The sequence below is a fragment of the Ovis canadensis genome, chromosome 22, assembly GCF_042477335.2.
Source record: "Ovis canadensis isolate MfBH-ARS-UI-01 breed Bighorn chromosome 22, ARS-UI_OviCan_v2, whole genome shotgun sequence".
Classification (NCBI taxonomy): domain Eukaryota; kingdom Metazoa; phylum Chordata; class Mammalia; order Artiodactyla; family Bovidae; genus Ovis; species Ovis canadensis.
Window position 1 is genome coordinate 51,473,100 of NC_091266.1, and position 13,362 is coordinate 51,486,461.

The 13,362-nt window shown below is 40.1% G+C and overlaps 1 protein-coding gene across 3 annotated transcripts in view; it reads left to right on the forward strand.

Moving 5' to 3' along the window:
* The window catches only part of ATRNL1 (attractin like 1), an 809,337-nt gene that overhangs the window by 671,437 nt on the left and 124,538 nt on the right, over positions 1–13,362 (forward strand). For 2 of the 3 annotated variants that reach the window (XM_069567614.1, XM_069567616.1), the window contains exon 28: positions 1,891–2,005. The exons of the other annotated variant lie outside the window; for it this stretch is intronic. In XM_069567614.1, the coding sequence (XP_069423715.1) occupies positions 1,891–2,005 (115 nt within the window). The remainder of the gene's footprint in view (positions 1–1,890; positions 2,006–13,362) is intronic. 3 annotated transcript variants of the gene reach the window in all.

Consider the following 13,362-nt stretch of genomic DNA (forward strand, 5'->3'; position numbering starts at 1 on the left):
GTATTTTTAAGTGAAATAAGTCAATATGAAATAGCTAAATACTGTATGATTTCAACTATGTGATATGACATTTTGGAAGAGCAAACCTATGGAGACAATAAAAAGATCAGTAATTTCCTGGAGTTGCAGTGAAAGCACGAAGGATTTTAAGGGCAGTTAAACTTCTCTATGGGCTTCCCTCGTGGCTCAGCAGTAAAGAATCTGCCTGCAGTGCAGGAGACACAGCTTTGATCCCTGGGTTGGGAAGATCCCCTGGAGGAGGGCATGGCACCCCACTCAAGCAAGTATTCTTACCTGATGAATTCCACGGACAGAGGAGCCTAATGGGCTACAGTCCACGGGATCACAAAGAGTCGGCCAAGACTGAAGCAACTGAGCACACAAAATTATTCTATATGATACTGTAGTGATGAATACATGTCATTGTATGTCTGTCCAAGCCCATGGAATATACAACACCAAGAGTGAACTCTAATGTAAACTGTGGACTCTGGTTGCTAGAGATGCGTCATTCTAGGTTCATCAGTTTTTACAAATGTGCTACTCTAGTGGGGATGTTAATAATCAGGGAGGCTGTGCATGGGGGCAGTGGGTTTATGGAAAATATCTATCAGTTCAGTTCAGTTCAGTTGCTCAGTCGTGTCCGACTCTTTGCGACCACATGAATTACAGCACGCGAGGCCTCCCTGTCCATCACCACCTCTCGGAGTCCACCCAAACCCATGTCCATTGTGTTGGTGATGCCATCCAACCACCTCGTCCTCTGTCGTCCCCTTCTTCTCCTGCCCTCAATCTTTCCCAGCATCAGGGTCTTTTCAAATGAGTCAGCTTTCCACATCAGGTGGCCAAAGTATTGGAGTTTCAGCTTCAGCATCATTCCCTCCAATAAACACCCAGGACTGATCTCCTTTAGGATGGACTGGTTGGATCTCCTTGTAGTCCAGGGGACTCTCAAGAGTCTTCTCCAACACCACAGTTCAAAAGCATCAATTCTTCGGCACTCAGCTTTCATTATAGTCCAACTCTCACATCCATACATGACTACTGGAAAAACCACAGCCTTGACTAGACAGACTTTTGTTGGCAAAGTAATGTCTCTGCTTTTTAATATACTGTCTAGATTGGTCATAACTTTCCTTCCAAGGAGTAAGCGTCTTTTAATTTCATGGCTGCAGTCACCATCTGCAGTGATTTTGGAGCCCAGAAAAAGAAAGTTCAGCCACTGTTTCCACTGTTTTCCCATCTACTTGCCATGAAGTGATGGGACCGGATGCCATGATCTTAGTTTTCTGAATGTTGAGCTTTAAGCCACCCTTTTCACTCTCCTCTTTCACTTTCATCAAGAGGCCCTTTAGTTCTTCTTCACTTTCTGCCATAAGGATGGTGTCATCTGCATATCTGAGGTTATTGATATTTCTCCCAGCAATCTTGATTCCAGCTTGTGCCTCCTCCAGCCCAGCATTTCTCATGATGTACTCTGCATATAAGTTAAATAATATAGATATATATATAAATAATAGATAAATAATATAGATAGAAAATATCTATAGCTTCCTCTTAATTTTCTGTAAACATCACTTCACTAAAAAATAAATTCTGTTAGAGAAAAAAAGATGAAAATAGAGCAAAGCAATGAGCACTTTTCAAAAATTGCAAAAATACATGCTAACATGTCCCAAGAAAAATGTTTTCTAAATGTAAATCACCACCACTACAAAAAAAAAGCAAAATAGTACTACAATAAAATACACAATTGAACTATTAAAAATTGAAAGGTGGTGTCTCTTCAACTACTAAGAATGTACATTTTAGCTGCCTGAAGCATAAGACAAAAGTAGAGTAACAGTATCGTGTAAACAATGCAAATTTAGAATGGGTTTTCTTTTTCAGGGAGCACCCAAACCAATAGCCATTGAACCCTGTGCTGGGAACAGAGCTGCAGTTCTGACCGTGTTTCTTTGTCTACCACGCGGGCCGTCAGGTGCCCCTCCCCCTGGGCAGTCAGGTAAGATGAATGAGGTACCATCAACAGTTAAGCAAAACATGTAGCCGGAACAGAAGAAATAAACAACACTACCAGATAGCATAATAAAGATATTTGCAAAGTTCTAATTCAAATTATGGTTAAATTTTATTAGAATACAACTTCTATCCAAATATCTAGCTATCTGCCTTGCTATAAATTCAGATTTGCCACTGTTTCTCTTAGAAATGCATGTTGAATATATGTGTATTTGTATGTAATATACACATGTATGTATGTATATACACACACACTTCAATTAGTCATTGTAATTACAATGAGTACTTTCACTAGCAGGGTAAGCAAATTCTTGACCCTTTTGGGCAGCTACTTTTCTCCCAGTATGTGTGTCATATAGGTTGCCAAATTATAAATGCGATTAGAAGCTTGCTTCAGAAATATGGAATCTAATTAAGGAACTCACTTGCATGTTTGGAATGTTTTGTAGCATCAGAGGATAAGAGCTTGATGCATCCATCCTGGAACATTTAAGATATGTTCTTGCTGTCAGCAGCAGCCAGGTGCGGTTCATAGACCTGGGGACCCTCTCCTTTAGTTGAGCACAGCCTGCCTTTTCCTCTGATATTCATTTTCCTGCATAAAAAGCATATGTTAAATTTGAAGTAACTCCATGTATCCTCTTAGAGATCTTCTCATTGTTTTGACCATTGTCTATATTGTAAACATGCCCAATGTTGAGTATAACTTGTTGCTAAATCAGAAAGTGTGTCTATTTCTCTTTGTACATATCCTCTTTTTTCTGATCACAGTTTCTAATTGTTCTTTCTTCCAATTGTTTTCTCTAAACAACTCTTAGTGAAATGGAAGCTTTTTAAGGGTAAGGGTGATTTCAAATCTTTCTCATCAATTCCCCTTAAGGGTAAAATAAAATGCAAGAGATGTAGGCAGGTTCTCAGTAATGGAAATTGATGATGAACTCATCTCCCTGCTTATTTTTCTTTCCTTAATTCCCTAATTAGTTCTGACCTTGCTCCTTACTTTCTTGATTTGTGCCCAACAAGATACAAAAATGGAAGCTACCCTACTTTATAGCTTATACATTTTAAGATATTCATATAATATAATTTTTTCCATATGACAACAGAAGATCTCCATCACCTCCAAACTTGTCAGTTATGATACCTGATGATATCTTGTTGTAGGAATTTCTACCCACAGTTCATTTGTAGTTGTTTTATTCAATGAAATAAACCTTCTCGTATGTTGAGTTGAGCACCTCCCCTTTCTCCTTTCAGAACCACCAAGGTAAAGGGGATACAGTGAACAGAATAGCTAGGCACGGGTCAGATAAGATGGATAATCATAGGTACTGTGCCCAGCTAATGGAAGTATTGTTTCAAGGATGGGATGATGTCCAAAACAAACACTCCACTAATGAAAACAAGTCTCTGCGATATACACCAAGGTTCTTCTAGATCCTTGACAAGATGACGTACTGACAGGCAGAGTGAAGGCAACTGCCAATACTCTGTCCCTTTAACCTTTGAAATCTATTTGACTGATTTGAAAAAGCCAAACAGCAGTGGGGACCATTACCTCAGCTGTGTTTTATTGCAGATGCATTGCAATCACTAATGATAATGCTATATTAGATGCATATAGTGCTTTCCTCCTTACAAACTGTTTTCCTATTTTTCATGGTTGATCCTTATGACAAGCATGAGCTATAGGTATCGTAAAACTCACTTTAGAAATGAAAAGAATTTATGTATATAAATCTCTGTATTCCTATACTCAAGGAATAATTAGAAAGTATTAGAGCACAGAGCCAAACACCAACAAAAATATTTATTACTAACATTCCAGGTAATTTTCTCCTATGATCTATAGGAGAGAGCTTATTTTTCTGTAATCTACAGGCCATGTCTTCACAAAGCCAAACATTTGGAGGAGTACTGAAAACATCTACAGGGTTAATAAAAGTAGACAAAACCTTGAGTTAATTTACCACACTGTTTACAGTGACTATACATTGAACTCTATTGAATATCTGTGTGCACAATTCAGGATGAGTTTGTTCTTCCTTGAAAAAAAAAATAATAATTTTTTTAGCCAACTCTATAGGAGTAGGAAAACTCATTGATTCTACTCTTTCAAAATAAAATGTTGTCTTCTGTCTGCAGTCTATTTTGAAATGCATAAAAGACATAATATCACTAATGGTTCGATAGTAGGATGAGCAGATGGAAGATATAAAGCAAGTAAAGAAATGTTCATTGTAGAATCGAGGTGATGTGAATCCTGGAGTCCACTGTAAAATTCTTTCCGCTTCTCTGTGTGTTTGAAATTTTTTATGGTAAGATGTGGGAAACAATATGTTTTTTAAGAAAAACTCTTGACTTTCTAGGGGTAAAGACGACAATGCCGATAGAAAGTTTCTAATGTTCACATATGCGTTTTCTCTAATCAAGGCAGATGTTGACACCAGTATGCAAACTAAATGACTTATTTTTTTCCCTTTTCATCAAGCTAATTTGGTGTGTACCTCATCAATGAAAACTTATCATCCAGTATTTAAGAGGAAATGCATTCCATTGATAGTTTAGGCACCATATTGGCTCTTCAGAGGGAAATGTTGACATTGGTTATCTCATTGCTAATGTTCGGTTCATCTCATATCTTGACAGGAAGATAAAGATGTGTGCCTCTGCTTATCACAGTGTATAGAAAGCAGTTCATAAATATTTTTGATGATAATGATAGGAGACCTGGAAAACATGACCTTGAGCAGCCACTTCTATCAATGAGACTAAGTGAGCAATAATAAAATGAGCAATTGGACTAGAATCCATTCATTGATTCTCTAATTGTACCACCAGGAGCCTTATGTTCTGAAGAGCCTCCTCCAGCATTTGGTGCAGGGTTAGAGGTGAGAGGGAGTTAAGAAGACAGTGGAGGAGGAGCCTCATGGACTAACCCCATTCCCACTGTGTAGAGGACAGGGTTCCCAGAGTCTTCTCTTGGCCCTTGGGCTGTTTATGTCTCCTAATGTGAACGTATCTATTCAGTGATGAATAAACATTAATTGTTCGATTAAAAGTCCTCTTGCAGTACTTTGTACAATTTCTAATTTTTTAATCAGGCCCTTTTCTGAAACATAGCTTCCTAAATGTCAAATGATGCTTTTCATAATGCACTCTTCATTACCATGCATAAAAGCATTTAAGAGAAGGATGAGTCTGAGGATATGGAGAAGGCGGAAGCATCCTGTGAGCATGGTGGCTTTCTCTCAGAGCCTACATGTCAGCACTAACAAATAAGTGATTTGGAAAAAAATCAAGGGTTAGTTCTGGCCGTCTCTTTTAGGTAGCAACTAGTGTTTGTTTGTTTGTTTGTTTGTTTTAATTCAAAGCATGGCCTTGTCTTTGGACTTTATGCTCTTTCTACCGGCAGATATTTCAGTACTGTTTAGCAAGTAATATTAAACATGGCCCTTTTAGCGTCTGTCTAAAATGCATGGAGTCCCTTCTGTGGCTCATCTTAGCAGAGGTCAGAAGAGAAACTGCAGATTCATCCTTCAGATTACTCCATTCAGTCATCTTTTTTTCTCCATATAACGCATGTAGATGTTTATGAGCAATTCTCCCTCTAAGTAGCTTAGAAGAAGAAAAGCAAAAAATACTAAATAAGCCTTTTGGCACTCCAGGTGCTGGGTTAATTAGGTTCCCTGCTCCCTATCTCTGTAAACCTGCTGCTTCATCCTTGTATTTGCTATGAACCACCACTGCCAACCACGCCAGACTCTCTTGGGCTAAAGCAGGATTTCTGCTGTGGACATATGTACACAGCCACTTTCTCTTGACCTCAGAGTGGTTGAAAGGCTGACGTCCCCATGAGAGCAGGGCATATCAAGTAGAGCAGGGCACTGAACAACCAAGCATATCACCCGTCACCTTGGAGAGCAAGGTCCCCACGCATTTTAGAGTCACATTAGGATGAAATGTGGACAAAGTAAAGAGAGCTCTTCAAAAGCGTAAATTGAAAACAATCATGATTGCTGTCACTTTGTGATGGAGGATGATGGATTTCATAGTTTATGGATTCTTACTAATATGAAGCAGATTAACTTTTATCACTGGATTAAAAATCTGGTAGCCCAAATGTCCACTGCCTGAAAGGAGTTAGGTGCTTAACTTAAAATGTAGAATTTTGCCCTGATCTGGCTTCATGTTTGGCAAAACAAACAAAATGAAAGCTACTGGAAGTTATAAGGTTTTGAAATTCTTTTCCCTTTAGGCTTTGAAGTTTTGGCAGGCTGACCAGATTATTTTGAAAAATCTAGAAATATTGTACAATGTTTAAAATGACAGTCTACCCACAGTGTCATGGAATAATGACAAGAAGAGAACTTTGGGTTGATCAAATGAAAAGAAAGGATAACAAAAAGCAAAACAAGAGGGAAGAGAGCACTGAAGCAGGTTCTTTATATACACTAATTCGTTTAATCCTGTTAATGAACCTGAGAAGTAGCTATTATTATCCCACTTTTACAAATTAAAAAAATATATATCACTAAACTCAAGAGAGATTAAATGACTCATCCAAGGGCCAATACTGCCAGTGAGTGAGTAAACCTGAAGTCAAATTCAAGGTCACCTAGATCTTCAGCAGGCAACACTCTACCTTATCACTGTGATTCTCTGGATAAAGATACAGTGGGATTCTCAATTGCTCTTCTGGAAAAAGCTTTATATCCAGATGAAGGAGGAAGGACCTGGAGGGTTCTGCTAAGCACTGGATTTAAGGCACAAGAAAGGTAGCTTTCTCCTTCCTGGTGACTTAACTATAGGAATTTGATAGAATGCAAATATGTACATGCAGAAACCTATCTGCTAATGAAAATATGACTCCATTTTGTAGTAACAACATGGGGCCTGCAGTATTAGGACCACAGCTTTGGCTCATATGTGTGAGTTAATGGACTTGGAGTCACAAGTCCCACCCAAAGTCCAGATCCAGCTCTGCCACCAGCTAACTGGGTGGCCAGGTCTTTTCATTTCTGGGTCATAGTTTTACATGTATGGAGTGACTGGATTGGGCTTGATTCCTAGGATGGGTTTCACTCCACTCCTAGTGTGCAATTCTACTATCCATTATGCTAAATCATGCCAGTTTGGGGTAAGAAGAGCAATCAATTGTTTCTGAGGAGTAGCTTACCTTGCCTTTCCAGCTGCTCAAGATCAGTTAAGAAACTATATTCCATATATTCAATGTTAGGGAAAAAAGTAGCACCAATCGTTGAACTAAAAAAATAACATACACATTGTGAAGTGAAACTGTCAGTCACTTCAGTCATCTTCGGCTCTTTGCAACCGACATAGCCCTCCAGGCTCCTCTGTCCATGGCATTGTCCAGGCAAGAATACTAGTGAAGGTCACTCAGTTCAGTTCAGTTCAGTCGCTCAGTCGTGTCTGACTCTTTGCGACCCCATGAATCGCAGCACACCAGGCCTCCCTGTCCATCACCAACTCCCAGAGTTTACTCAAACTCATGTCCATCGAGTCGGTGATGCCATCCAGCCATCTCATACTCTGTCGTCCCCCTCTCCTCCTGCCCCTAGTCCCATCAGAGTCTTTTCCAATGAGTCAACTCTTTGCATGAGGTGGCCAAAGTATTGGAGTTTCAGCTTCAACATCAGTCCTTCCAATGAACACCCAGGATGGATCTCCTTTAGGATGGACTGGTTGGATCTCCTTGCAGTCCAAGAGAGTCTCAAGAGTCTTCTCCAACACCACAGTTCAAAAGCATCAATTCTTTGGCGCTCAGCTTTCTTCATAGTCCAACTCTCACATCCATACATGACCACAGAAAAAAACCATAGCCTTGACCAGATGGTAGCTCAGTTGTGTCCAACTCTTTGTGACCCCATGGACTATACAGTCCTTGGAGTTCTCCAGGCCAGAATACTGGTGTGGATAGCCTTTCCTTTCTCCAGGGGATCTTCCCAACCCAGGGATCAAACCCAGGTCTCCCACATTGCAGGCAGATTCTTTACCAGCTGAGCCACTAGAGTAGTCAACTAGCCAGTAGGAATTTGCTGTATGATGCATGGAGCTCAAATCTGGTGCTCTGTGACAACCTAGAGGAGTGGGATGAGGTGGGAGGGAGGTTCAAGAGGGAGGAAACATATGTTTACCTATGACTGATCCATGTGGATGTATGGCAGAAACCAACACAATATTGTAAAGTATCCTCCAATTAAAAAGTTTTAAAAGTTCTTAAATAATTTTACTTTAAAAGTCCTAGACTGGAAGTCCAGTCTGGGACTGGAAGTCCCAGTCTTCCCAGCATGTTTGGATAAGGCAGATCATTCATGTTGCCATCCTAAATAATTTTACTTTAAAAGTCTAGTTCCCAGTCTTCCCAGCGTGTTTGGATAAGGCGGATCATTCATGTTGCCCTACTTCAGTGAGTAAAGAAATCTCATAGCACCAGTCAGAGACTGAGGGTCTGAGGTGGATTGGAAACAGACTCCAGGTCTGCTGACTCTCAGTGCAGCACACAGGCCTCTGAAGCCTTTTTTAAAACTAATTTACATTTTCCAGAAGCTTCTACAGTTTCCTGTCCCTTAGGACTCTTTGTTTTCCTTCCATAACTCTGCCACAGTATCTTCAAATTACAGAAACACACCTGTTGATCTGACCTTAGCACTCTTTTTGTTTGAGGTGGCTGGAATAAGAAATAAAACCACTGAATTGTATCATAACTTATTAGAACAATCTGTTACGTAGGTTACCTTTTAACCTCAAGTTCAGACATTGTTTACATCCAGCATATGCGCGTGCGTGCGTGATCAGTTGTGTCCAACTCTTTGTCACCCCATCAGCCTAGCCTTCCGGGGTCCTCTCTCCATTGAATCTTCCAGGCAAGAATACCAGAGTGAGTTGCCATTTCCTACTCAGGGGATCTTCCAGACCCAGGGATCAAACCCACATCTCTGGCATCTCCTGCATTGGCAGGAGGATTCTTTACCACTAGTGGCACATCCAGCATTTGGGTCTTCATAAAGTAGGAAGAAACAGTGGGCACTCATGGCAAAATAAACTACAAAATGAGGAAAGAGAGCCCAGGGTACAACAGAGATAAGAACAAATGTCTGGGACTATTGTGAATAATATTACTTTGTGTCAAAAAACTCTGATATTCAAAGTAAACAAAATCTACAGGAGAAACTGAATTTATCTTCTTTCTAAAATATAGTTATTATGCATCTTCATTTGTTACATTTATTTATTAAAAAACATGTAAAAATACCTGCTACAGGTCAAGCAGTGTATTATATGGTAGTGAACAAAACAGAGTCCCTACCCCCATAGATGTTAGTGTCTGTGTGGAGATGCACAGAAGCAAATAACCATGCAAATAAACCTGTAATTGTGAAACAGGTTAAGTTTTGTGAATGAAGAATAGACAATGTTATGAGAAAGAGGTGAAATAAAACTTACGTACAATTGCTAAGCTTGAATATCTTTCAGCAGTAGTAGCAAAACGGTAAACATAGTTATTAAAATATCCTTTCCTCAGTTCTTACTTACCATTGTGTCTCTGTGGTGTTTGACTATTGAATATTCCCCATCTCGCCCCTCCAACTTCTGGAAACTCTCTCTGGTGTTCTTTGCCTCGATCTATCACAGGTGCCTACTGAGAATTTACTTAGAGATGATGGATGTAGAGCACCTCCCATGTGTTCAATACCTACTTCACCAGTACTCTAAGTACAGGTGGGCATTCCCTAAGGATTGGTCCTGAGCCAATTTCTCATCCTTCTCCACCCTCTCCCTTTAGGATGATGCTCTCTTTGCTCATTGCAGGAGCTTTTCAGATGCTAACTCCCAACTCCGTGGATCTTCAGCCATCACTGGATTTTCTCCAGTTTTAGTGTGAAGTCACTCTTCCTTCCCTCTCTCCCATTACTGCCCCCTACTCCCCTCCTCTGAATTTACTGTTTTGTTTTTTTTTAAATTAAATTTATTTATTTGGTTGTGCTAGGGATATGCAGAATCTTTTGTTGTGCTGTGTGAAATCTAGTTCCCTGACCTAGGATCGAACCCGGATCCCCTGCATTGGGAGCATGGTGTCTTAGCCAACAGACCAGCAGGGGAGTCCCCTGAATTTACTGTTTTTGTAAAGTCCATTGCCGAGTGGCTCAAGTTTGAAACTTTGGAGTTAGCGTTCTTCCTTCTCTTTCTCCCCTTGAACATCCCTGCAGCCACGAAGCTCTTTAGGTTTTACCCCTGAGGCAGATACAGCAGACTTCCTTCTTCCATTTTCACTCCCTCCAGGTTTTGCTCGGCCCCTGTTGGCCTCCCATCTGGACTTCTGCCAAAGCAAGGCACAATTCTCTCACTCCCTTTCTCATAGACCTTTGCTAACTTTTCATTGCCTGTTGGAGTGAGTCCCGACATTCACTCCGGGATGTAAGGGCCTCCTTGACCTCTGTCCAGCCTTCTTTCAGGGTTGGTAGGCATGGAGTTGTTGCCAGTGCCTACCAGCACAGCACCTCTGGCTAGTTTGGGGCCCATGTGCAATGAGTTGAACCTCGTGAGCCCTGTTTCCTCATCTAGGAGATACGAACAATGACCGGTAGAATGTCTTTATGATTGGAATGCCACCTGTGTATTTCTTCCTGTGATTTCATGTGTGTCTGTCATCTGTCATGCTCACTGTGGTCCCTTGTTCTGAAATGCCCTCTCCCTCTCAGCTGCCCGTGTTCAAAGCCCAGTTCAAATGCCACTTCTTCCATAGAGCCTCTTCAGTTTCCTCCATACAAATGTGACCCTGTGCTCATGAAATCCTATACAGTTTGCATAGGACATGTGTCAAAGTCACCGTGTTCTTTTGTTTAAACTTTCCTCCCAGGTGTTAAGCTCTCTGAGGACAGTGGTTATATCTCAGTTTATCTTTGGATCCCTTGTAGCTAACAAATACTTTGTACTTAGGAGTTGCTTGATAAGTGTTCAATTAATGAATAAAATTAATTATCCTTAAATGGTAGAACTTCTTTACCAAAACATATGTAGAAAATATGTAGCTATATACTACAAAACTGTAAACTTTACTAGGTAAAATTTCACTTCAGGCCCATAATCATTTTTTAATTATTTTTGTTTTAGTTAGAGTATAATTGCAGGCCCATAATCTTTGATAGAATGGACCTTAGGTTTTTATGATTCATGCAAGAGTCAAGCTACATTCTTAGGAACTAAAATCAAGCCCAACACTGTACCTTTGATTAAAAAATATCTATAAAACTTACTTGTTCAGATTTAAGGTTCAAGAAAAATCGGAATATTAGTGAAAGATGACATAAAATAATAAAACATTGTATTTTCAATGTAACATGTACTAAACCTATCATAAAGTTGTTTTATTTTTGTAATTTGGACTTTGATTTCTTTCTTGGGTAATAAATTTTTTGCAAAACCATTTTATTTAAGTTTGAAAGAGCACAACTCAGTTCCATCCTTTATGACCAAAAAAATATATACTGAACCTTGTGAAATAAATGTCCACATATCACTTACACACAGGACAAATAACCTCACAAAATATATCTGGCAAATAAAAAGTATCAGTGTCTGGTGTAGTTGTTGCCATTAACCCCTACCATTAGCCCAGTCTACTCTGTGTTCTTTCTGTTTGTTGAATTGGCATCACCCTGTAATATATATATTATCACTTCTCTTTCACAGATGAGGGAAATTAATTCATGGGGCTTTTTGGTCTGTGCGTGTGCACTTGTGCTTAGTCGCTCAGCCATGTCTGACTCTTTGAGACCCTTTGGACTGTAGTCTGCTGGGTTCCTCTGTCCATGGGATTCTCCAGGCAGGAATGCTGGAGTGGGTTGCCGTGCCCTCCTCCAGGGGATCTTCCAGACCCAGGGATCGAATCCGTGTCTCCTGTGCCTCCTGCACTGCAGAATTCTTTACCTGCTGAGCCATCAGGAAAACCGTGTCACTTACTGACACAGTAATTAAGAGATGGAGCCAGAATTTTAAACCAGAAAATTTCACACCATTGCGCTCTTTCCAAATCTTTTTTTTTTTTTTTTTTTGCGGGATTGGTGCGGGGCGAGGGGGGTGGAGGTGGATTTGGGGGTTAGCCATGTGCTTTTTTAGAATAGTACAAGCTGGCAAACTTTTTCTTTTACTGACCACGGTCACTGTGAAATGACATCGCCTTCATTCTCCCATTTGAGATATTAGAGTTTATTTCTGTACTATTGTCAGTTGAGATAAATTGATAATGTATAAATGAAACAAAGAAGAAAATAAAGACAACAAGCTTGAAGAATAGTGAACATGGCTAATTAAACATACTACAGAAGTGAGTGAAACATCCTAAACATTAACTGATTCAAAGACTTTCAAGATAGAGTAATCAGAAACAAACTCACATAAAAAGTCAGAATTTATGGACCCGAAAAATGAAACCATCAGCACTGAAAGCATGGTCAACACATTTCTCTCTTTTTCTTTTTCTTCCCACGTGCCCGCCCCCCCTTCAGGTATTTCTAGAAATGACTGGTAAATAATTACTGTGGTCAAAGAGAAAAATAAGAAAAAATATCAACTCAGCAAATCAACTTACAAAGTCAAAGGGGAAAATCAAGATTTGTTTGGAATAGGCAAGCTGCCTTTGAAGCAAAAAAACAACAAAATAAGAATTTTGTGGGCATGAATAAACTGCAAAAGCTTAATCAGTACCCCTGACCTTATAGGTATTTCTTTTGATAGCTAACACCAGGGTGAATATTAAAAAATGCCAATAATAAGACATTTTACTTTTAGCTGATTATGAATTAAATAGTCCTGCATTACATAGGTTTAGGGGAATTTAGCAGAAAGCTACTGCCTGCATTTAACAAGGATAGATGGGTGGCCTGAGTATCATTGGAAAAGACTCTGATGCTGGGAGGGATTGAGGGCAGGAGGAGAAGGGGACAACAGAGGATGAGATGGCTGGATGGCATCCCTGACTCGATAAATGTGAGTCTGAGTGAACTCCGGGAGTTGGTGATGGACAGGGAGGCCTGGCGTGCTGCGATTCATGGGGTCCCAAAGAGTCGGACATGACTGAGCGACTGAACTGAACTGAACTGAACTGAGTATCAGAGAATTTTAGAATTTTTTGGAACTTTGGAAATGGCCTTAGAAATCACTTAGTTCTGTCCCACATTTTGCAGAGGAAACCTGGAGAGCCAGATTTGGGGCGAGAATTGTCTTGGGTTAACATTGAACAGGAACTACAACCAGAGTCTCTGCATCCCTCACCAGGAAGGGACTTTGCTCTTCCTCCTGTTCGTTAAGCCAGGTTGA